Source organism: Emydura macquarii, unplaced genomic scaffold, assembly GCF_026122565.2.
Source record: "Emydura macquarii macquarii isolate MOO-44397 ecotype Brisbane River unplaced genomic scaffold, CSIRO-AGI_Emac_v2 contig_2473, whole genome shotgun sequence".
Lineage (NCBI taxonomy): Eukaryota > Metazoa > Chordata > Testudines > Chelidae > Emydura > Emydura macquarii.
Genome location: NW_027132610.1, coordinates 40727661 through 40753156, shown reverse-complemented (window position 1 = coordinate 40753156; position 25496 = coordinate 40727661). Strand labels below are relative to the sequence as shown.

The 25496-nt window shown below is 40.0% G+C and overlaps 1 protein-coding gene across 3 annotated transcripts in view; it reads right to left on the bottom strand.

The window, feature by feature from the left end:
* Positions 1–569: 569 nt before the first annotated feature.
* Positions 570–25496, bottom strand: part of SCEL (sciellin) — a 180103-nt gene continuing 155176 nt past the window's right edge. For all 3 annotated transcript variants that reach the window (XM_067563275.1, XM_067563274.1, XM_067563276.1), the window contains exons 13-21: positions 24704–24760; positions 21920–21976; positions 16047–16106; positions 13286–13360; positions 11353–11424; positions 9501–9575; positions 7668–7776; positions 6860–6962; positions 570–4435 (exon numbers count right to left, since the gene is read on the bottom strand). In XM_067563275.1, coding sequence (XP_067419376.1) covers positions 4419–4435; positions 6860–6962; positions 7668–7776; positions 9501–9575; positions 11353–11424; positions 13286–13360; positions 16047–16106; positions 21920–21976; positions 24704–24760 — 625 coding nt within the window. In that variant the 3' untranslated portion in view covers positions 570–4418. The remainder of the gene's footprint in view (positions 4436–6859; positions 6963–7667; positions 7777–9500; positions 9576–11352; positions 11425–13285; positions 13361–16046; positions 16107–21919; positions 21977–24703; positions 24761–25496) is intronic.

Sequence of the window (25496 nt, the reverse complement as noted above, 5' to 3'; positions counted from 1 at the left end):
TCAAAGATGGAAATAGTAAGGAAAAGCAAAAACATAAGTTACTCAGAAAATAAGCATAAAGATGAAACATCAGGCTTTACACTCCTATATTAGCTAAATTCCCTTTTCTAATACAAATTATCTATTGCCTCTGAACAGTTTCTCAGTGTGCACTCTGTCTTAGAAGAGATCCAGAGTTTCACAGACAGCACCCCACTTAGATGTTGGCTCTACATTTTTGGATTGCCTTCACTTCTAATCCCTCCCTTCCTTTTTAACAAGGTTTGCCGGGATTTTTTTCCTCTTTCTCTCAGACTATGGTAATTCATGGTTACACAGAGCGAAGGAAACTTCCTCCTTCTTAGTTTTCTAAGGCCAGGTCTACGCTACAGAGTTAGGTCAACCTAAAGCAGCTTACCTCTGTAAGTGTCTACACTACAGCACTACTATAGCGTTGCTTCTGCCAATTTAAGTCCCCCACTACATCAACCTAACTCCATCTCCACAAGAGGTATAGCGCTTAGGTCGATGTAGTTAGGGTGACGCAGTGTCTACCCTGCGTTACTTACATCATCTGTCATCTCCATGCAGAGCTCACATCTAGTGAGCCCCATTGCTGGGTACTGACAGCCCAGGCTGTCAGCAACTGGCAACAGGGCTCCGCACGGAGCCCAGAGCTCAGGCTGTCAGTGCCCCACACTGCCTCACTTAAGTCAATGCAAGCACTCCAGGGGAGGACGCACACCATCAGCAGAAAGAGACTAGCATAGACACAAAAAAACACAGTATTGTTGAGGTGTCTGTACACTGACCAAATATAGGTAACTTCATTGTGCAGTGTAGACAAGGCTTAAAACTGGTGTTTCCTTTTCAGTTTCAATGTCTTTCCATTAACTTCTGTGGTCCAACATTGTTTTTCCCTGGGTTGTAAAATGCTAGGTGCTTGGAATTTTGTGTAAACAACTAGTTAGGAAGGTGCCCCCTCCCTGCCTCCTTGCTTCATCCATCATGTGAGATGATGCTGTAACTGCACCACAGTTACAATTACCATCTTCTACACACATATACATGCATACATTCATAACCATAACTTACTTACATATCTCCTAAGGACTATCAAGTTCAGAACATTACAAACTTTCATAAGAGACTTTATTTGACATTTATACACAATAACATTATATACAACCAATTAATTTCAGTTGCTTGTTCTTTGGGGTTCAGACCCCTCTGTTCTCTCCTGCAGGTGCCTGGACCCTGATTGTCACACCTGTGTTACCGAATAAGTGAGTAATCCTCAAGTAAACTACGTCTTCAAAACATATCTATATCTTTTCCCCATTCTCTATGCATTATTTCTCTTCCCTTGCATGTACCATTATTTCCTTGTTGCTTGATTCCTCCCTGCCTTTAAAGCTATGTCCCTGCTTTGTAAAATAAAGAAGTAACCATTACATGTCGAGAAAATAGGCTTGATGAATTGGAAAAACCCAGATAATTTACTATAATATACCCTCAATGCAGCTTTTCAGTCTAATTTAAGGCATTATTGAAGATAAAAGATTCATTAAAACAGCTGCCTACAAACTGTTCCTTTGGATGTTTCCAAGAAGCACTAGTCAAAGAAAAATTAAACACTATGTACTAATGATATGCAAAAAAGATTTAGTTCTGCTACATGAGCATTGAGATGTTAATGATATTTTTAGATGGATACTGGTGTCCAGCCCTTTTATGTGGTAAATTTAAATTGCCACAAAACGTACTTCTTTTCAGCACATATAGAACATATAATAAAAACAACAATAAAACATATGGCACAATTACCATAGCTGCTTAGCAAGTATGAATTAATGAGCATAGAATTATTATTTATTATTTTTACATTGCTACTTCCCTGCCGCTAAAAGCAGTTATATTACGGATGGGCCTGAATCAAATCCCCAGATCTAAATGCCCCCACACTTGTTTAGATTTGCTGCTGGCCCCTAACCTTTGCAATGGACTGAAACAAAATATCGGATGTGAGCCACCCCTTAACTCTGGAAAAGTCTGGAACCCGGTGCTGTGGCTCAGAAGTATATCTATTTCATAGCTTCTTCTGTAACCACACAGAGTCAATTTCAGTTGACCCTGGTGTAGGTTTCCACCAGGACTGAATATGTCCTCTTGCGTTAAATATTCTGGACCACCTCTGCCCGTCACTGTGGCCATGGTTCAAGAGGAGAAGTCCCAGCACTCTTTAACTGGAAAGTATTCATCAGCAGGCGCAAACCAGGAATCATATTTACAATAACATATTTATTAAAGTTGCTTTCATTAATTCTCAAGAAGTTTTCATAAAAACCATTAGGCCAAATCATTTGCTGTGTCATGGCTGCCTTGCCCCGCACAATCTGGCTGTGAAGCCATTTTAACAAGGCCCTAGGAGAGGATAGAACTGAGGGACTTTCATGCTTATTACCCTTACTGCTTCAGATTTGACAGGGAAAAGGGAGATGGGTATGGCTGGAGGAAGAGAGCATGGACAGGACACCCTGTACTAGGCTAATCTTCATCTGTTTTTAGCCCTCTGTGACCACTGCAACCCTGCTTAAATTGCAGCAGCCCTCAGACTGCAGGGGGACTGAGCTGCACAGAATAGTAGCAAGATCATAGGACTGTAAAGGTGAACTTCAAGCCACATCCCGGTATAGAGTTACCATACATCCTGGTTTTCAGGACATGACCTCTTTTGCAGTCCTCCAATCTCCATCTGGGCGGATTTTTGAAATATGAACAAATGTCTGATTTTTCCTTGCTCGTCCTTTTTCCGACATCAACTCCTGGCATGCCCCAATAGCGGTGTGCGAGTTTACTGATTTGCCACCCTTACTTCTTCAGAGCTGGGCAGCCGGCAGCAGCAGCACAGAAGTAAGGGTGGCATGGTATTGTCTGTTGAATCGCTGAAAGGGATCCTGCTTGTACAGTACAACTTCGGCACACATCTTGCAAAGACTTTCACGGCAACCTGATGAGCAATCAACCACTGCTGAGAAAGATACGCTCTACAGAGAAATATGCATGGGCACAACAGGAGAAGCAGTAGGAAAGAACTGACTGCATGTAAAAAGGTACATTTAAATTTAATTTACATTTATTTTTGAGGTCATTACATTTTTTATTTATAAATGTTAGATATTCAGAATAGAAGGAAACTGTATACTAGAAAGTGAACCTGCCCCCCCATCCTCTGGCTGTGTCCTCTGTTTGGGAATTTGAAATATGGTAACTGTACCCTGCACACTATACATGACTTGCACTACATGCTGTTAGATCACACTGCAAAACCTAGCTCATTAACTTTAACTTTTCTTCATTTTCTTCATTTTAACTTTAAGAAAAGTTTAACTTTTCTTCATATAAATTGTTTTGATTTGGATTACCCAATGGTCTTCCAAGTAACAACAGAGAAGGATTAAGATATAACCAGGTATTTCTCAACTAAATACTCCTTTCACAAGTAGGTATGCATCTGGAAATCAGTTGATTTCTATGTTTATTTTTATTTTTTTTCACCTCTTTGACAAAAAAGTATTTTTTCATAGTCACACTTGATCAATGCATTTATGCTGAGATATAAAAGGAGAACAAATTAATGTTAATAATGTCAAGTCATGTTAATGATGTAAAAGAACAAGCAAAGATCCAAAGACAGAACACTTGGAGCCAAAACCTATCACTGTAGCTCAATAAATATTGAACTACCTATGACTCCAGTGAATAAAGTAGAATATTGTTGACTCTTTATGAACATATGTATTGTAAGAGATGATGAACAGTTCTTTTAATTTCTTTAATATATTTTCTATGCCAAGAAAAGTGCTTTTTATGTTCTATATAATTAGCAGCTACAAGGTGTTCGCATAGCCATCTTGCAAAAGTAAGAGACTGCATATAAGAATTAATGTCATACAGAGTATACATTTTATAATTGTACTGGATAACCTTAAGACCACTGGTTTTCAAAAAACACATTACATACAAATGTTATGAATGTTAAAAACATAGCATATAAACATAACAGTTCTATTTATATTACAAGGCATATTTTCAATAAACAGAAAAAAGGTCCTTCAAAACTCACAGGCAGATATATGTCCTCCAATACAACCCATTTCAATGTTGCACTACTTTTGCTAAATCACATGTAGAGATAACTATTTCACACATCCGATGGACATACTGAACCATACATTTTGTTGCTTTCTGGAATGTGTTTATAAAGTAATTTTAAGTCTCATAGACTATGTTCCAGTACTGACTATTTAGTAACATTATACTTAGAATATTAAGTCCTAACAAAAATATTAAATATTCTATATAGGTTTTTTAAGTATTAGGAAAATGTATTTAAGTAAATACTTGTTTATCTTCATCCTGGTTTCTGTGAGCCAAAACTAATAGATCCATTTTTCTGCAAGACAAAGAAAAGATTGATTAATCAATCTTAGAAGCATCAGAGCAAATATACACTCAGTGCTTTCTAAACACAAAAATGAAGGCAATGAAGAGATATTGAGGCCAGATACTTAGTGGTGTAAACTGGCATAGTTCCACCGATTCCATAGAGGTTTGCCATCTTACACCAACTCAAGATCTGACCCTTGAGATTTAATTCCAAAGATCCATAACTGCCAAAATACTTGATTGATTTTTAATAGATTTTCCCAATGATTTTTGCAATGACATTAACGTTGCATATTTTAATAAAGTAATCATAGTGCGTATAATCTTATTTATCATTTCAAAAGAAATGCATCTCATTCACAGATAACTTATTGCACAAAGCTTCAGTGAGGCTTCAATTGTGCTTTATACTGTACACAGATTAATATGTATAATATTGTTAACCAGGCCCTGCTACAGATACACGGGACCTCATATCTTGTGAGTAATCCCAATAAACAAATGAAAATTAGGGACCTGATTCTCAACTGCCTTGCATCTTTGAATAGCCATTTACACCTATGCCAAAGGTGTGGAACATGGGTGCAAAATATTTCCCTTCTGATGTGGCAGTGTTTTACACCTACTTGGTACAGGTGTGAATGGCTGCACAAGGTGCAAAGCAGTGGAAAACCATGCCCTTGGTTTTTAGTGTCATGCATTTAATATGGTACAACACTTTCAAGTTTAACATCCACGGATTCCCGGAACATCCTGGAGTCCAGCATGTGTAACTGTTGGTCACCCGGTCCTATCAAATTCAGTACTTCTTTTAAAGCAAAAGCAGTTTTACCTACATAGATGTTGTGATGCTGGCAGACCAGGTGCCAGCTCTTGCCAGGGCTTTAGGCCTCAGCCAAGCACTGACAAATTCATTGCTGGAAACCAGTCTGTTTCACCTGTGTGTTAGTAGTATTGGATCTATAACCATGTGTTTAGACTTCATGAATTGCTTGTAGGTTGCTGTATGCATTAATCTCACTTATATCATCTTTATCACACGCTATAAGGTAATATATACGTTTTTGCTTTCTAACTGTAAAAAAAGGTTTGCTCTGAAACTATGAACCCAGTCAGGAAGGATCATCTCCTGCCCATCAAGAAGGCCTATCAAAATTTAAATGGATCATTGTGGAACATCACAATATAAATACTTTGTTAATTGCCTCCTTACACCCATGAAGAGGCTACATACAAGAAGGCTCATCCCATAAGCTTGAATTCTGGAAGAAGGAAATAAAAATAGCTGACAAGAAAACTTTTTATCTTTCTTTTGCTGTTTGGATTCCCACAGGGCCAGAGCTACAATACAGAAGCAAAGATCCTCAGAGTCAACCTCATTTAGCCCTAAAAGACATTCAGATCTGACAGGTTACTACAACTCTGTCATCTTTTGAAACTACAGATTGCAATTAATTTGTGCATATGTGGTTGCCTGCTTTAACCTTATAATAAATCTCATTTCTTTTACTTGTTAATAAATTCTTAGAGCAGTGGTCCCCAAACCTTTGGGGCTGCGCCCCTCAGGAGCCTCAATTGGGAGCCAGGACCGTGAGCAAGACCAAAGCCACGGTCGGAGCCATGAGTGGGGTAGTGAGCCATGGCTTGAGCTGTGGCTGGGGCCAGGGTGGGGGCTGGAGCTGCAGCCATGGTCCCAGGATCAGGATCCAGGCTGCGGCCAGGAGCCGGGCCTGGGCACAGGTTGCAGCCAGGAGCTGGGCTGGACACAGGATGTGGCTAGGAGCCAAGGCTGGGGCTGCAGCTGGGGGGGTCAGGGCTGGAGCAGCGATGGGGACAGAGCGAGGCAGGGTGTCATTTCCTCTCTGCCTCCATGAGGGCTGGCTCAGGCCCCGCCACACCCTCCCAAACGTTCCTGTGTGGGGACCTCTGCCTTAAATCGTTTACTATAGAACTGGCTACAAGCATTGTCTTTGGTGTGTGATCTAAGGTACAAATTGACCTGGGGTCAATTGACTGATCTCTTGGGACTGAGAGCAACCTGAATATTTTGTGATCTTTGATGTATAGCAACCAACTATCACTAAGTCCAGCTTGCCTGGGTGGCAAGATAGACTGGAATGCCCAACGGGACTGTCTGGACTCCATGGCAAGACAGTTATAATGTGTTAGGAGTTCACACTTGTTACGGGGTTCCTGATATCTAACTATAGAACATACAACTATTTTGGGGTCTCTGCCCTGTTTCTTGACAGTCTGCCCTGAGGTTGGCCCTCTCAGTCATGAGCCTCTCCAGACAGCGTGACAGATGTTACCAGAAATAATCACTGAAACAAAAACTGTATTGCAATTTTTGAAAGATACTTTGGAAATCTGAAAGGGAAAATAGAGAATTTAATGCAATCTGCTACAGTGTAATCTTTTTGCAACTTACCTTTCATTTTGGAATAGCAAGGTTCACAATGCACAGTATTTCTGTAAATCCAAATGCTGTCTCCTGCTTTCAGATCTTCCAAAGGTCCTTTGCACACTTCACACTTTAACATACAATTAGATGCACAATCATGTTAAAAACAAAATAAAAAATCTCTGTCTAATATTCATTTAAGCTCCAGCATGTAAGCATCCAAGGACAAAGTTGAGGCCAGTAGTATTTCAGTGTTGCTGAACACAATCTCTCAGAGGAATAGCAACCATAATCGACACAGTCAGACAATTATTTTCATGTGGTGCTCAAGGTCCAGCACCTTCTTGCCTTGCAAACGGTAGATTTTTCTCCCCAACATTTTTAATTCACTTTTCTATTAGCGTGATCTGGATAAGGGTGCGGTTTAACAATCTTGACCTTTATGGAATAGATAGCTGAAACAATAGGAGCCGTTGTCCAAAACACAGGCCTTGCAAGACTAATCAGAAACTGAGCTCTGTGTGAGAGTGAGAGTGAAGGTGCAGGCAGAAACACCACAAAAGGAGACAAAAAAGACAGCAAGGAAGCACCGGACACAGAAGCACTGGTAATGTACCACTGAGAAAAAGCTAAAAGCATTGGCTAGCAAGGAGCTTGAAACTGTGAACAATTAAACTGTCTGCTGCTTGATTCCTACTGTGTTGAGAGAAACAGGATTTTATAAACATTTGTAAATAAACAGGAGTGCATGAAAGAAACACCTGACTCCAACACCAATTTCTCCCCTAATAGAGACAACCCACAAGACCCCACATTTTGACTAACCCCTTCTTACCTTGAAGCAAGTTGAGTGACAGCAAATCTGTAAGGCATCTAAGATCATTTTGGCATCTATGCCCAGTGGCTTCCGGCAGTATGTACACATATCTTTGTCAATTATAGTCCTGTGTGTACATAACAGAACATCAGCTTTCCAAAAAGTAGCTACCATTGAAACCCAGGAAGACAATGATTAATTTAGTACATTACTGTGGAAGGCCATTAGCATACAGCACCTCAGTCAGGAATGTAATAATGATGCATCGATATTCCATGTTCTAATCAATAGTGGTGATGTATGCACTGCAGGGATGGGCAAACTGATTAATACATTTACCAGGTAGCAGGAATATTGACCTTATTAGATGAGTTGAATGAGTCCACATGGCAGTCAGAATTAAGACTTAAGTTACTGGATACCTGGGAGTGTGCACACTAAGGTACGCTAGTGTATACAGCAGCTAGGAGGGTGCCTACCTGCACAGGTAGACAGTATCCCTGCTCCAGCTAGCACGCTAAAAATAGCAGTGTGACTGTGGCAGCACGGATAGTGGTTTAGGCTAGCTACCCGAGTACGTACCTGGGGGGGTCATACAGGTGGGACTGAACTCGGGCAGCTAGCCTGAGCCACCATCCCTGCCACCACAGGCACGATGCTATTTTTAGCACACTACTTCAAGCAGCTACTGAAAATAGGGCTAATACGTACATGTTTAGGGGTGTAGATATGGATAGCCTTATAGAACCAATAGCAGCAGTAAATGTGCCCAGTCTTGCACTGGAAGCAGTTTCCCGCTCTCATTGCTGTAAAATTAATATGGGTAATGTTGGATCATCTCAGTTCTCTCTGCCTTTTCTAGTCATATGGCTCCCCATCTTTCCTCTAGACACCCTCATCTGCTGCTGCTGTCCCTGCTGTGTAAACTGAACTCATTTTGTTCACACTGACATAGCTATGCTACTATATCAATTCCCATTTATTTCTGAAGCTATCCACACCTACACCTCTAAACATTCACATTAGCCCTATTTTCATTATGAGTTTTTCTGAATTTGATTATTCCCAACTAATGGGAATATGAATATTATCTGAATTTAAAATGGTAGGCACAATTAAAAACTTCTTTGTATTGATAGGTGAGATATCACTGATTTGAGTAGGTATTCCCTCTGTACTTGGAAATATTTTACCAACTGTTAAAAAATTTTTAACTGTAAACCCACCCAGACACCCCATATCAGCCTATTTATCCACCTCTGTGCTCTGAATGCTTGGTCATGACAGACTCTGTCTCCACTATACCAAAAAGAATTGTCCAAAACCAACATCTGCCAAATGCACATACCTATAGAAGCTCAGAGCCAACTCTGTCACTTAAAGCACTGGCCATTTTTTCATTAAAGATTGTAAATGTCAGCAGTGGCAAGTCTAAAGGTGTGTCTATATGAACAATTAGTTCACAGCCGGCTAGAGTATAAATCTACCTCACGTTAGTCTGCTGTGCACTGTCGGTCTGGATCTGTGGATCAAAGTGCACTAGGGAACGTTTAGTGAATGACAGGAGGGTCAACACAAATAGCGTGCAGCAGGCTAGCGTGCAATAGATTTGCCCCCCCACTGGTCACAAATGTACTGTTTGTATAGGCAAGCCCTAATGTAATGTAACTTGTAATGCACAGCGCAAGGCCCTGGAAATGACTTGGTTGCATTGAAAGGCAGGCCTGTCTGACTTCACAGTCTGATCATGATGGTGGTGGCTTCCATTGTGTTCGTTTGTCTGTAGTTATGGGCGCTACTGTAAAATGTCTGTGTCCTCAATAGCACACTGCAGCATTCTGATATACTTACCGATCAGAAGTAGAATAAACAGTTTTGATAGACTTTCCAGTGACTTTTTCTTCATATGCATTGTTGGGTGATTTGCTGTAATGCAGTGAATGATTGCTAGTTAGCAAGCAATGCTTTTTACTGTTCAAGGCCTCACTAATATAAGGATAATATACAGTTCACAAATGCTAATATATACCCCAACCAGTGGTCACATGGTAAAAATAAATTGAGAGATGAATTTTATCTTTTCATGTTTTAACACCCAAATGAGAAAAAATAAACTCTATTCAATATAAAGTAAATCAAAATACCATGTTTTATGCATACTGTGCTATTATATAATTGCTCAGCATTTCAAACTGAAATCAGAAACCCATCAAGCAAAATATGAAATATGGTATTTTGACTGCCTGAGATTATATCCCCATCTAACTGTTACAGATTGATAGGTTAAAAGGTAAGAAGGGACCACTGTGAGCAACTAGTCTGACTTCAAATATTACCCAGGCCAGAGGACTTCCCTAAATTAATTCCTGTTTTCTTATAGAAAAATGCACCAGAAGCCGGAGAGATGCCATATTTTTCCATCAATCCTAAGAGAGCTGCCTTGTTAGTATTAGCCATTCATTTCTGGCTAAAATTGTGATATATGTGATGTGAAGTACAGTGAGCATCTTTAAAATATAAGTTGTTTATTACACAATGGTATTTATAGTTACCCCAGTAATTGTAAAGCTCCTTATACTGAGAATAGGAAATACTGTAGTACATTTAACCATTTGGGGAGCTAAATGTTCAGTTTTTTGTTCTGGCTACTTTACTGTCAAGAATAATTCATTGAGCACAGCAATAACCATCAACAGGGAGGCAGGTAAGAAAGTCAACCTGCCAAACAAATTAATGGGTTTTGAAACTTTTCTGAACTGACTTAATAACCCTATTTCCTTACAACTACATTGGTACTACCGTAAGGTAATAATTACATAGTTTGTATCACTGTTTTATGATATAGTTCAGAATAACTTTTTGCAATAGTGCTTACTTGTATTTGATGCCTTCTTTCGAAGAGCATTAGGATGGTGTTGTGATTAAGGCACTGGATTGGGACTCAGGAAATCTTGGTTCTATACCTAGCTGTACCACAGATTTCCTTGCTGTGTCCACACTGACATATCAACATGGAACCCCCATGAGAGTCAACCATGGCAGGACATCTCAAATTTTCACCGGAAATTCCACAGGTGGCATAGCTGCCCCAAAGGGATGCAATGAATTAATTCATCCCTCAATCTGCACTGACAATAACACTTTGCTCACATAGTGCTACCTACTTTTCAGGTTGTGTTGGCTTTTGAGGAGAGGCTGTGGTCATCATTGCAACCTTCCTTCAGTGAGTTTTCCTCTGCTGAGAAACCTGTGCCCTGCTTCACAACACGCCAGCACAAATCAGGTCTGAATTTAGTTTGCCATGGTCTTTAATCACAAGTGGCAAAATCAGAGAGGTTGCTATGAATGTGTAAACATCCATAAAAGCCAGAATCTCCTGTTCATCTCTGTTTATATCTGTATTTTTCAGTTGTACCTGATCTCTCTCAACTTCTCTCTGCTCTTCCAGTTGTTTCTCACCAATCTGCTGTTTAACTACCTTAAATTAAGCTACCATATCTGATACTGGGATGTTATGATATTTCAAGCCCTAAAACTAAATCAGGGATGGAGGTGGCATTGTATGTACTATGCATCTAGCTATCAGCATCATTTTCATATTGAGGCCTGGAAATAACATTGTCTGTGAATAAACTGGTATTTTCAGAATTATTGCATAAATAAAAACTATAGAGAAAAATACTTAGAGGTATCTTTCCAGTACCTAGTATCCTCATAGGTCCTTGTGAACACAACAGCATCCTTTGGACTTGAATAACTGGTTGAAGTTTTATTTCTGAAATACACACAAACATGTATAACTGCATCTTTAAAAAAAGATTAATTATACTATCTACAAAACAATTACAAGAGGCTCTAAATAATAACATGGATATTTCCTAATCCTGAATCTCACTGGTTATTTTAGACTCCAATCTTGCCCTCACAAAGTTCCAGGGAGCCCGGAGCCTCCGTCAGCAACTGAGTACATGTTGTTTCATCTGATAGCAGGAAACTATTCATTACATATAATAGAGCTGTACAAAAATAATGTGAACATTGGGATGAAATCCAATCCCTCTTCACCCTGGAAATTCCGTATTCTGAACTACTGGTTTGTTTGTTTTTTTTGTTTTTTTTTTCCAATCGTGCCCCTCTCTCCTTAATTTGTCATGTTACAACCTGGTTTTGCAGTACCTATAGCAAAGTACTTAGCACTCTTCTGAAGAATTAACTACGTAAAAATGGATAAAATAAAATCAGAGGACACTTAATTTAAATATTTTTAATGAATTAAATCTGGTTTTCTATTCACATTGCCAATAAAGGGTACACATTCTGTCAAGTTTAAAGGGCACACTACATACTGTAGCTAACTCTTCGCCTACTATGATTGTTTTATTATTATCCACTACATTCCTCAAAGCTAGTCACAATGTTACAAAAGCTATGACAACTGAGAAATTGTACACCAGCTGTGAAATGCTGATGAATGTGTGTGCTACTGCTGAATGTTTATTCTGAGTCCTGAAATTATGTTTCCTTTCACTCTTGGCCAAATTGTCGCTCAGGCCTACGTGGTAGTGCGAAAAGGAAGCACAAACCCCTGGCCTCCTGTTGCAGGTGTAGGAAGAAGAGCAGGGATTGTACACCTGGATCTTCCTTCCCCCTAGCAAGAGGCAGAGAGTGGATGGAGAGGGGCAGGGATGGGTGGAGTGCTCCAGCTTCCACAATGCACCCCCACCCCATTCCTCAGTACTGAATGGTATCTTACGCTGCTATTGACAAAGGTCAGGAGTAGAATTCGTCCACCCTCCTCCCCAACAAGAAGCAAGTGAAAAGGCATGAAGGAATTACGGTTCTGAGTCAGAATCCCTTCCCTGTATTCCTCCTAGGGATGAGCAGTGCTTAAAGGTACAGTCTAGCCCTGTGTTAGTAATACGGCTGTGCTGTTTGCTCATAAAGAGCGACTATACTTATTTTCATTTTTAAACAGAAATATCACATCTTTGGGACTTTCATTTTCCTCGTCCAGAGTGTTCTTTCATTCAGGGAGAATGATAGACTGTGTGTTTATTGTCAAAGACTTTTAATCATTTGAGAATCCTTTTATGACTGTGCAGAAAAAAAACTTCATTTCTTTGTTTCACCTGCTCTCCTTCTACCCTTCAGTAAGTGGCAATTTGTTACATGCCCCAAATGTCCAGCAGTAAAGGTGGTTAGTTTTCACTGAGATTTACAATACAAGTCTCTGTAGGCACAGATTCTAGATAAAGGAAGAGACTCCAGCACTGAAAGGGAAGTACCTTTTAAAAATCAAATTGCTTCAGCCTATGCAAGACCTGAAAGGCAGAAAACCCAAGACAGTTCTGCTGAGACAGGTGAAAGATGACACAAAGTGTCTCTGCCCACCATGTGGCTTGGAGCTGTGAGACCTGGAGGTTCTGTCCTTGGCAGGATGGAAGGACGTTTCTGGGTGGGGCATGAAGTGTTAGGGCACGACCAGTAAATATTTTCTGTTTCCCTTTCCACTCCACAGGCTAGTGGGAGGATTTCCGTTTTCAAGGAACTTCCCTGTTTACCTGGATTTTATGTAAGGGAGAGTGTGTGAGGCGTTATTTATTTATTTAAACTTTGTAACTTGTTGACTACAGTACCTGGAGCCTCGGTTGCCGTAAGAGTAGTTTGTGTCGGCCTGGTTATTTGGAGAATCAGAGGGTTGCTCAGTTGTCCTAAAAAAAAACAAAACAAAAAAAACAATGACAAGACAAAATATATGACATAAGCTATATTTTTAAATCATGCTCAGCGACCACCTTCAGTGACATTTGAAGGCACAATACAGCCCTGTGTTAGACAGACCTGTCATTAGACAGTGAACAAAAGATGATTTCTGTCTTTCCTTTTTTTTTTTTTTTTTTTAAAAAGGAGTGTGTGACTTTAGCAGTCATGAAAAGTGGCAAATTGGCAGCCCAGCAGATTAAACCCTTCTGTGTATGCCCCATCCTGTCCAGCGTGGTGGCAGCCATGCATGTTTTCTCATTATGCTTCCATGGTGCCACCTCTAGGTTGTGAGCCAGTTGTTCAGTGTCCATCTCCTATCAGTTCTTGACAACTCTAGTGAGAGTGGCAACAAGGCAGCTATTAGTGCCTTGTGGCAGTGGCTTTGTGATGTGGACATTTATCAGTTGGCAACGGGTCCATGTCCTCCACATAGAGGATGGGCCAAGACAAGAACCATTTTATCCACCCCAACTCCTAACCTTTGGAAAGGGCTGTTCAGCTGAAGATGACCCAGATCCAAACTGATACTAGTGGTTTGGGTCTATTTTCTGTCTGGAACTACTGGATCTAGTTAGGTTCATCACGCACCTACATCCTTCTCTCCAAGCCTACTCCCTGGCACACTTACTCTAACCACATGTTCTACCCCCAGTGATGTCACTTACCTGAGGAAGAAGCCTGGTGACTTTTACCAACCACTCCCCCTTTTCCTTATCAGCCTTTTCAGGGGACTCTCTGAATGCTCCCTAATCCCTGAAGAAGTTAATAAGAGGACCTACCACCTAGCCCACCCACACCTGAAGACATCAGAAGGGTGAGGGCTGTAAAGATCCTACCTACACACAAAAAAAAGATATCTCCAGGTATGTGATCAGCAAGGGTAGGGGCAAAGAGAGTCCTATGTGGATCTGTTGGTGAGGGGAAGAGGGAGAAACCTGGTCAGGATAAAGAGGCTGTGCTTCCAGCAGACAGGGTGCACAAGTGCATACACAAAATCTGAAAATCAGGGCACTAAAGATACCAAAAGGCCACTGGACGTCATGCCAAAAAGACAACAGTAGCTACTTTGGTATGGAGATGTTAGAAAGGAAGGTTTATCACAGGACCTGTTGTGGCAAAGGGATTGTTTGGGGATGCAAGGCACTGGGACTTGTTGGGGACTCTGTAGACTTGAATACAAGTCCAAACTTTTAAATGTTTTTCTTATTACTTGAACTCCAAACTCTGTAAGGTTCCCATTAATCGTTTTCAATTCCTCTGTCAAGTTGCAGTGTTGGTGGGATTTTATAGGTCATCATCTGTATTTCTGCAATGTTGGCAATGGAGTTTTGTGTACATACTACATTTGAAATGGGGACTTCAAAATCTTAGCTGCATAGAAGAGAACAGATACACGATCATGACAGCAAAATATCAGGAATCAATTTGGTTTGCTTGTTTTGGTTTTTCTTAACTAGAGTTTTATTTCAGTTCAGGAACAAGCCACATGGAAAATAGAGTCTAAAGAACATGTTTTAGTGTAATACGGTGATGGGTATGACTGGCTAGTTAAATACACAGACTGTTATCTTATTTCACCAGCTAGCATCAGGATTCCTGTATAAGTATCCCAGTTTCCTAAAGTTCTCATTGCTGTAAGCATAACATTCTACTGAGCATAAACCTCAACCCCATCAACCAAATGAAGCAATTTAAATACAAGGCTAACAATACTCATGATTTTTTTACAGTAAAGCTCAAACAAAAGGTCATTATAACTATATGTTAAAAGCTATAACTCTGTCAAAAGTTACATTCAGAGAGAATGTGGTAACTCTGACCTGCCTGAACACTGTTTATTTTGCCTGCAGTTTGATTTGTTGCAGTGATTGCCAAGATCTGGATTCTCCACTAAATGAATCTTCCTCAGAGTCAGTGTTTTACATGCACAGCCTGTAGCATGCAGCAGTACCCTCCACTGTGCCTCAACCTTGATGTGGCAGAACTACTTTAATTGCGTAGAGAGAAGTTCATACTCTATACACTTTCAGGCTTTGCCTCTTTAATGAGACTGCCAACCAGAATACTAGCTTGATGGGGACTTTTGCAATGTGAACACCTTTATGTTAAGAACAGGACTGAAATTATTAATTTATTGAAATGACTAATCCTTCTTAAATACTTAGAGTGTATTTCCATTTAGATATAAAACTTAATGAAGGATTCTATCTAAATGGAGTCAAAATACCATGAACATTTTCCCTGAAAGACTGACTGCTAAATTCACTTTCATGAAATGAATAAAGACTTCAACAGTTCAAGGGTCCAGGAAACCTAGAAGCTTTGATGTATGCTTTAAACTATCAAATGCCTTAATACACCTGCTAGTACTTCTTTGTCACACCAAGATGTTTGCATGCACTAAGGGGAGTAATGTGTTCAGACGTTAATTTTTTAAAATAAATAAATACAGATTTATTATATTATGCAAATTTATAAATAAATTCATGTGTCTCGCTGAAGATCTGCAATTTTTACATGCTTATATTGCTAAGGAACAGTCCCATGCACAATACTACGCAGTAAAATGCTCCACCATTACAAACCATTTTAATTTTCAATGAGTGTGAGAAAGAGCTATGAATTAAGTCTCACCAATTTTTATTTTGGTCCACAGTGGCTTTTACATCAGTGAGATCACCAAGATCTTGGCCTCTGAAAATGAAATATATCTCAGTGTTAGTCAAAATATTCAATTCACCTATAAATTATCTATAAAGATGGACTTACATTTTTAAAAGGAGGGGAAATTCTATGCTTTTTTTCAAATAAGATTACTGACTACACTGCATATGTATTTCAATTGCCTTAAATCAAGATATTTTAATTATTTATGACATATAAGTTATCCGTCAAGTTCAAAACTGTCCAATTGCTTCCCAGTAAATATGTAACATTACATAAAAATCATTAGCTACATTTCTACCATTCCCAAGAAAGATGATTAAGCTATTAATATATAGTTACTCTGTTATCTTTACTATGAATTTTTTATGGCACTAGAACAATTTAAGCTTTTACAGTAATTCTGACAGCAATTCATTGCTTCCAGTGTATTGGTTTGAGATTCTCATATTAGCTAGTATAAATGTGAAGACCAAAATAGTTTCCACTATTTAAATATAACTTCTGCATCGATTCATATTTATAAGGCCAGAAGAAGCCACTGTAGTCATCTAGTCTAACATCTGCATCTGGCTACAGAACTGCCCTGAATTTAATTCCTGTTTGAACTAGAGCATATCTTTTAGAAAAATATCCTGTCTTGACTGATAAATGTCCAATGATGGACAATATAATGACTGGAACAACTTATCAAGTGTTGAGGTGATTACCCTCACTGTTAAAAAATGTAATCTTATTTCTAGTATGAATTTTTCCTGCTTCAACTTCCCACTACTGGCTTCTGTTATACCTTTGTCTGTTAAATTGAAGAGCTCTCAATTACCAAATGTTTGGTCCGCGTGTACGTACTTATAAACTGTGATCAAATCATCCCCGAGCCTTCTCTGTGGGAAACTAAATAGATTGAACTCCTTGAGTCTCATGGAGAGTCATGTTTTCTAATCCTTTAATAATTCTCATGGCTCTTCTATTAACCTGCTCCAATTTTTCAGCATCCTTGCTGAATTGTTTACGCCACAATTGGAGATAGTGTTTCAGTAGCAGATGCTCCAGTGCCATGTACAGAGGCAATACAAACTCTCTACCCCTACTTGATACCTTCCTGTTAATACATCCGTAGATTGCATTAGCCCTTTTGGCCACATCATCATCCGGGGAATTCTTGTTCAGTTAATTAACAATGACTCCCCAGGTGTTTTTTTTAGAGTCACTGTCAGGAATCAGGCCCTGAAGCCAAGCTAGTCTCCAGGCGGCTTCGTCTTCAGTACAGCTGGACTGCAACAGGCTGCCTGATTGGCCTCACCACCTGACTGGCCATGCTCAGGCACTGGATCAACCCACTTAGCCAGCCCCCAGAAACCCTACCCAGCCTCCAGAAAATGATCCTGGAGATTTCATGTCTGGGGTGCAGTGGGTTTCTGAGGATGTCCTGAGCCTCCCCTTGGGTTGTGCATCCACAACCAGCTCCATGCCATCCACCTTCAGGCCCTGCAGACATTCCTTTGTCGTGCAGCTAGTCCAGCATGGAGTGTGCTGGCCCACGCCTTCTTCTGCCCCTCCGAGGGCTCCAATACAACTGGTAGCTCTTTTGTTTCTCTCAAGATCTCTCTGTACTCCTGGTCTTTTACCAGGACCTCCTCAGGACCTGGAATCTAGTTTCAGCAACTAGGTCCATATTGGCTTCCAAGGGGGAGGATCTCCTTGTAAAACCCTTCTACACAATCCCAATGTACTTGTGCAGGACGTGGAGTCCCCTTTGAGTGCCAGAGGATGGTCCTGGCTGGTGCCGCCAGAATCGGAGCCCTCCTAGACTATAAAGAGAGGGACTGTGACTCAGCCAGCGCATGGGACTGCCCACGCTTCATGTTCCTCGTTGTGTGCTGCAGGAGACAAGGGCAGCCATGTCTCCTGCTTCTCCATCATACTAGGAGAAGGAAACTGAATGGGAGCATGCTCTGCAACTGTGGGGCCTACTTCCGATCCCTTGTGATGTCACACCTCTGAGTAGAGTTCCTTTGGGCAGTGTCCACTGACTTCTTAGATGCCTCTGAGGAATAGTAGGTGCTGTCGGGGTTTCTCTGCTCAGTGTCCCCTTCCAGTTCCCTGATTTTCACCCTATGACCTCCACTCCCATCCCGGTTTTTAAATTTGTTGTCCCCAGTATTTACTTGTGGCCTGGGTTCACTGCTCCTTCCTCCTCAGTTAAAGGGGGAGGGCCTAGACCTGCCTCCCCAGTACCACAAGTAGTATCAGCTGATTGGCTGGCGGGGCCAGCAGCAGCTTATTGGCTGCTCAATATCGATGTCCCCCACTGCGACTGCTCCTGTGTTACGTTGTTCCTGCTGCTCTTGCCGGGCACCCCGCCATGCTTCTGTCCTGCCCCTGCCTTGAACTCCTCCTCCTTACCTGCTACCCTGCTAGCTACAGTTCCTGACCTCCGGCTTGACCTATGGCTATGGTTTCTGATTTCTGAATCTGGCTTGACCTTTGGCTCTGGTATCCAGTTCTTGACCTCCAGCTTGACCCTTGGTTTCAGTTTCCGACTACTGACTCTGGCTCTGACCCTAGGTTCCTGGTTCCCATGCTTGTTCCCGACATCTGCTCTGGCCACTAGGCTAGACCACCATTGTCCTGCTGGCTTGACAAACACTACTTCCAAGAATAGAGTCCACCCCTCTTGCAAGCATGGGCTCCATTCTTGGTTCCTAGATGCATTCAATACACACATACATTTGGCCTTATTGAAATGCATATTGTTTGATTGTGTTCAGTTTACCAAGTAATCCAGATTGCTCTGTATCAGTGGCCTGTCCTCTTTGCTGTTTACTACTCCCTCAATCTATGTGTCATCTGCAAACTTTCAGTAATGGTTTTATGTTTTCTTGCAAGTCATTGACAAAAGTAGCACAGGACCAAAAAACAATCTTTGCAGGACCACCCTCTAGAAAATACCCATTCAGTGATGTTCCCCATTTACAGTTACATTTAAAGAACTACCACTTTATAATCCATTTAACATATGCCATGCTGATTCTGTATCGTTCTACATTCATAACCAAAGTGTTGTGCAACACCAAGTCAAATGCAGAAGTCTAAGTATATTTCATCAACACTATGCATTTCCTTTGGTTCCTGCATATCTACCAACATTTCAAGTGACTAAAGCAGGGTGCAGAACCACTGTGGTTTGGCCCAGACACCCTCTGTAGATGGAGACAAAGGAGCAGATGGGCCAAACATGAAGGACACTGCACATCAAATTGCAATGCTACTTGGTTTGGGGGCCTTCTCAAATGGAAGGTCTGAAGCAAACAGCCCCTCTAGCTTCCTTTCCCACCCCTACTTCTCGGCCAGCCCTGAATGCAGGAAATGTTACACTTCAACTGGGATAGAGGGGTTTTGGGGGTCAAAGCAGGACAAACCCATGCAACTTAGGGCTACTGGGAGATCTTTTGCTGTGTGTCTTGGAAGGAGAGTTAGGGTTTTCTAAATACAGTCATATATGATACCTATCTCTGACAAAATTAATTAATGCTTGAATTGTAATGAAGCTAAAGGCAAAAGAAAATCTTTAGATTTGGTGCACCTTTATGAGCATGGGTGCCATGCTTCTGCTGGTTCCATGCTCTGCAGTCAAGAACCACACAGCAAGTTAATCAAAATGTTCTGAAAAGGCTAAACCCAAGGGAAAAGCACCTGCATAATTTCATGCCATATAAATACATATAAAGACTCAGAAGAGACACATTATATATGGTGCAATTCTTTGGCAAATTGGCGTAACTTCCAGAACAAGTTATTTACACAGAAAAGACTGTTCACTTTAATTCCACCAGTGAATGCTATTTTCCGTGGTTCAGTATGTTCACAAGCACCATTTCATGCTCTTTGCTAATAGGTGATTGGCATAGTAAGAGTCTGGAAAAGGTTGGCTCTCTACACAGAAGTGACTGCAGCAAATAATATAGATTGCAGCACATACTCTCATGACTCCCCTAGCAGTTTCTCTGCAAAGCTGGCCTTAGATCCATTTGGCTTTACCCCTTGAGAGCTGTTTTACCATTGTATTTGCATTTAATACAAGACTTTTGGACTTTTTATTTTCTTTAGGGGCACTGGCTTTCTCCCTTCTGATTAGCATGAAAGGAGAGCAGATGGTACTAAGCAACTGTAAATAATAAAACAGATCTAACTGGTGCAAGGGCTATATTCTGATGCCCTTACTCACGTTGAATAGTACCTTACTTTATGAGTGATCCTATTAAAGTCAATGTAGATATTGGCAGAATGAGGTGCTACTCAATGTAAGTATGTCAGAATCTGGCCTTAAAGCTGCTCCCAGGTTTTTAAGATAGCATAGGAGCTGCTCAGTATAAATTTTAGCAGTACAAAATTTGGCCATTGCATGCCCTTTCCTTAAAATGGAAATAATATTAAGCTACATTGCATTACACTGCTATAAATAACAGAATTACAGCAGAATTTGGTACCTATGAATATCTTACTAATGAGGGACTGTACAAACTACAGTAAGATAGTAATGGTAAATATGATGGTAACGTGTCATGCACTGGGGACAAGAAAGCTGAAACTTCCATATTAGTTGTTCCTTATTTAAAATAAAAAAATATGCTTTTGTTAGTTGAACTATGTGTTAAAATAAAAATCTGTATACTCTGTAACACACCAATATTTCACTTAGGAGAAAACCAAGATGGAGAAAGAAACTAAGGAAAAAAGTGGAATCATCTTTTTTTCTGTTATTTCATTTTCTAGCTTTTGTTGCTTCTTATCTAAAGGTGTAGTGCTAGTTTAACACAGAATTCCATGCTAATTTATGGAACTTACTATATATATACTCTTACTGATTGTCACAGGGTAACGGGCCATCTTAGGAGTCAGGAATCCAGCCTACCTGAGAGATGCTCCATTAAGGAGAACATAGTGAGTATAAGGGAGTATATAGTGAGAAAGGTCAGCCTTGATATTAGGGGGCAGTCCAGGAGTGAGTGCCCACCATAACACTGACAATACGTCAGTTCACATAAAACTATAATTCTAAGAGAATTAGGCAAAATAGAAAATTGCTGGGTCCCAGATTTCAGATATAGGTAGCTATTAATCCATGAATTTCCACTGAGCAAGAAGAACAAGAATTGATGTAGGATAATAATCCTGATGCAAATATAATACTGGATTTTAACTACTGTGACAAATTCACCAATGAAGAATGCAGAAAAACAAGCTTAAAATGATGTGGGAGTCATAGATTACTATTTATTATGGCAGATGTTGTATGCCGAGCATTTTGAGTTTCAATAATAGAAAATAAAATCCTCTGTAAATTTCCCTTAATATCAATATTGAATCACCAGCAACATGGCTTTCCCATTTTTCAACAAAAGAAACACATGCACAGAATTCATGTCTCCCGCAGATTCCCCCCGCCCTCCTCGGAGAATAATAGATTCTGCCAGGGAGGTGCTTCAATTACAGCTTTCACACACCAGGGCTGCTGTGGTGCCAGAAGAAAGGGCAGCTGGCTCAACAGCAGAGCAGCCAGTCACAGAGAAAGAGCAAGCACATTGGCATTGGCCCCTCGATTTCTACAAGGATTCTGGTGCCTATTTCCCATTTACTATCCTATATTTATTCAGAAGTTAAAAAGAAGTAACCATGGGTTTTACTTTAATGACCTAGACCAAATCAATGAATGGTTGTTAATTTTGACCCCTGTAACTATATTTACTGAAATAAACCCTCAGTAACAAGACACACACTTAAGCAGCTACCCAACTACAAATCCTTTTAAAACATGAGAGAAACATCACTACAGGCCTTGCCTCTTATTCTTCTGTGCAGCAGTATTTACAACAGCGAGATCATCAAGGTCTTTTCCTCTGTGAAACAACAAAAATAGAGTGGTGTTAAAATTATTCTATTTGATTACGAAACTGGATATAAGTAGGATTTCTTTTTTTTTTTAAATGAATAAACTCATGCACATGTACATTCCTGAGAAAAGAATGAATATCAACAGTTCACAAATAGTTATGCCAAATTGTTATAGATAGTAACAAGGAAATATGCTTAATTTTCCATCTTCAAGAGGAAAGTTGTACAATTCTAATGCTTCCCACAGAAGTGTTCCCTTTTCTGGATCTAAATGTATGAAAGCCATCAAATGATTTAAAATTACTACTCTACATAATATGTGCCAGTGAAAGGAGAAATTAAGTTTCTGAAAAATTCTGACACTAATTCACAGACTTCCAGTGCATTGATTTTTGTTTCTAGCATTAGTCCACAAAGATACAAAATATTGTGAACACTAAAATTAAAGAATCTTGCATTCTGTTAAAGAACTTCTGGATAAATATATACTTCTCCAGTTAGTGTGTTTTCTGGAATGACAGAAGTGATCTACAGTCATATATAATGACTGAGGCTTTATTTAAATCTCCATCCTTGGACTAAAAATGTAAGCATTTAAAAATTAAAGATGGAATTTAAAGATTAATTCTTTCCACTTATACCATTAAACTTTTATAGCGATAAATTATGGTAAATTTAAAACTGCACTGATCTTCCTTTATGTTGGGAAATATTTTAATACCACCTTCCTTAAATAAATATGAAGAATGAAACCATAATATACTACTGTATTATAAATACAACACAATTACAGTTTAAATATATAGAAACACTTTCACTTTTACAACTAAGCCTAAACAAATAGCTGAATTTTTATACAGGACTTTATTTTTAACTTTTTCTTTCTCTAGTGACATGAGCAATGGAACAATGTGTAAAAGTATTCAGCTGTAACTAGTACACCAAAAGGATAGATCCTTTCCAGGCTCTAGTTGGAGAGTAAAACCAAAAGGTTAACTTAGCACAAGCTAACCAATTAGCTCGGACTACAAGCTTCTTTTTAGCTCATTTGTTAAAGTTGTTCTTTGTGGACCAAGAAGATCCAAATTAGTTTGGATCTTCTTGTTGTGGAGATCTCACGCACAGTTCAGTCTGCAAAGGGGAACATAGTTAACTGCGTCTACTCATAAGAGCCTAGTCCTGCAAAATGTTGGTTACCTCTTAAGAGTCACTGAACACCTCAACTTCCAATGGTATTAGTGACACACATGATCCACAAAAGGACTTACGCATTGCAATGCCCTGGATATCCACTATGAACAAATAATTAGAGTCATTGAGCCAGAGAGAGAATGACTCTATAGTCCAGTAGTTAGGGCACTCACCTAGGAGATGGGAAACCTAAGGTCCAGTCCCCCTGCTCCAATGTCTCTTTATCCACAGAGGAACAGCTTCAACAAGGGAGACTGAGGGAACCCCACATCACACTATCCTACCTCTCAGTGGTTAGAGCACTCTCCTGAGAAGTGAGAGATCCCTGTTCAAATCTTGTTTCTCCCTCTGCTTGGGGGGGGAGGGGGAATTAAACCTGGGCTTCCCACATCCCAGATGAGTGCTCTAATCTAGTAGGCTACAAATTATAAGGTGGGTATCCCCATCACCACCTCCTCTGAGATTTTGAATGTGACCCAGCCCAGGATACACCTACCAGATTGTGCCCTGCACGCAAGTTAGATGGAGGATACCTGTCTTCCCCCAGTTCATGGATCGCTCTAGGGCTTACACAGGAGATAGGCACCCAGATGTGTAGAGGGAAATGGTAGCGTGCATGCCAAAAGGCAGAAAACTTATACCCTGAATATGTAGTCACTCAGTTAGTTTAGGCAGCTACAGAGTTTAGCGGAAGTTTTGTGGATCACAGTGGAGCTTAAAACTGGAATTTAAGCACTTCAGTACCTTTGTAGATCCAGACCTCAGTGCCTCTCAGGCTCTAGCCCAATGTGAAAGCTAAATTTCCCTTTCAGTTAAAATATGGACTGGGTATAGCAGCACTTGATTCTCAGGGAGTTATAACTATGCCTAGACTGGAGTGGGGGGAGTAAAATAATGGAGTTACATCACAGCTATAAAAACGTAGGGCACCACTATAACATAGCGTCATCCTTGTAATTGTAGGCAGAATTTGGGTCCTAAGTGTGGAGATTATTGCATAGCTCCTACTAGCAAAGCAGTGTGGCAGCTTCCTGTTAGCTCATTCCATAGAATTGTTTATGGACCACAAGGACCTTGGTCTGAATCTCACTCCATTGACATTGAAGGTCTCACCCACAAGTCAGTCTCTTTATAGTGGTGGGCAATTTATTAACTGCTTAAACCTGCTCTCTCTCTAGCAAGCAACCATTACAAGCTCTTCAAAATTTTGTTTAATCACCTACAAACTATATCTAAAGCTCCACAGGCAGTTCTACTGGACACTAATGAACTCTGAGGGGGCTCTAAAAGTGTATGGCAAGTGCCAAGAAGTCACAAAGAAAAACCATGAGTGTTGAATGATTAGTTAATAATACACAAGCGCTATGTCATCATTGCTCTTATTTTCATTCTAATGCCACCCTGTACAGCCAGTGTGACTTTTTAGTCCTTAAAGGACTTTGTGAATTTTAATATAGTCTTTTTTTTTTTCCTCCAGATTCCAATAGTTATACCACCCACTGCACCAGAAAAATAAAGACTGAGAAGCTTACAGCACTTACCCCTTGTCATTTGTGTGAGGTGTGGGATTCTCTTTGAGATTATCAAGATCTTGGCTCCTTTAAAGATAAAGCAAAACCAGAGCAGGTCACAGTCTATTGACTAAAATTAAAGACTTGCTTAAAGTAAAGAGATTATTGACAATTTTTTCAAGAAAGATGGAGTTAAATTGATGGCAAAGTTGAAAGCCTATACTGCTTTATCAATGCAATGATATATAACCAGTAAATATAAACCATTCAGGTATTTCTATTTCACCCAAGCAACACTTGATTATGTTTTTAGAAACAACCAACTACACCTAAGATGAGACAAAAGGGAACGTTCCTTTTCAGCACTCATAAATCAAGATTTTTTTCTAAAACTACTTCAAGAACTTTAAAACACTGTGTGCCTTTTAGCCAGCAATGAATGTTAAATCATGAGATCACTGAATCATAAAATCAGCAAAATATTACTACGATGTATACAAGAATGAGTCCCAGCTGAGAAAAAAACATAGCATAAGCTAGAAGGAGCTAATCAGTTGAAAGATTCCTCTTGGATTGTGTCAAAGACCAGTCACCCCTGTGGACCACCAGGATTCTGATTTAATTCTCACTGTGTTGGTGTGACAGCAAGTCCAGCTATGAACTGAGGGCATGTTAATTGGAAAAGCCCACTCATTCTAGGCCCTCTGGTCTCTAGTTGGCAGAGTACACTGCCATTCTCTGACATTTCAAAAGTTTACTTCTGAGGGAATTCTGCACCAAAAAAATTAAAATTCTGCAAATTTTGTTTGTCAAAATAACACTG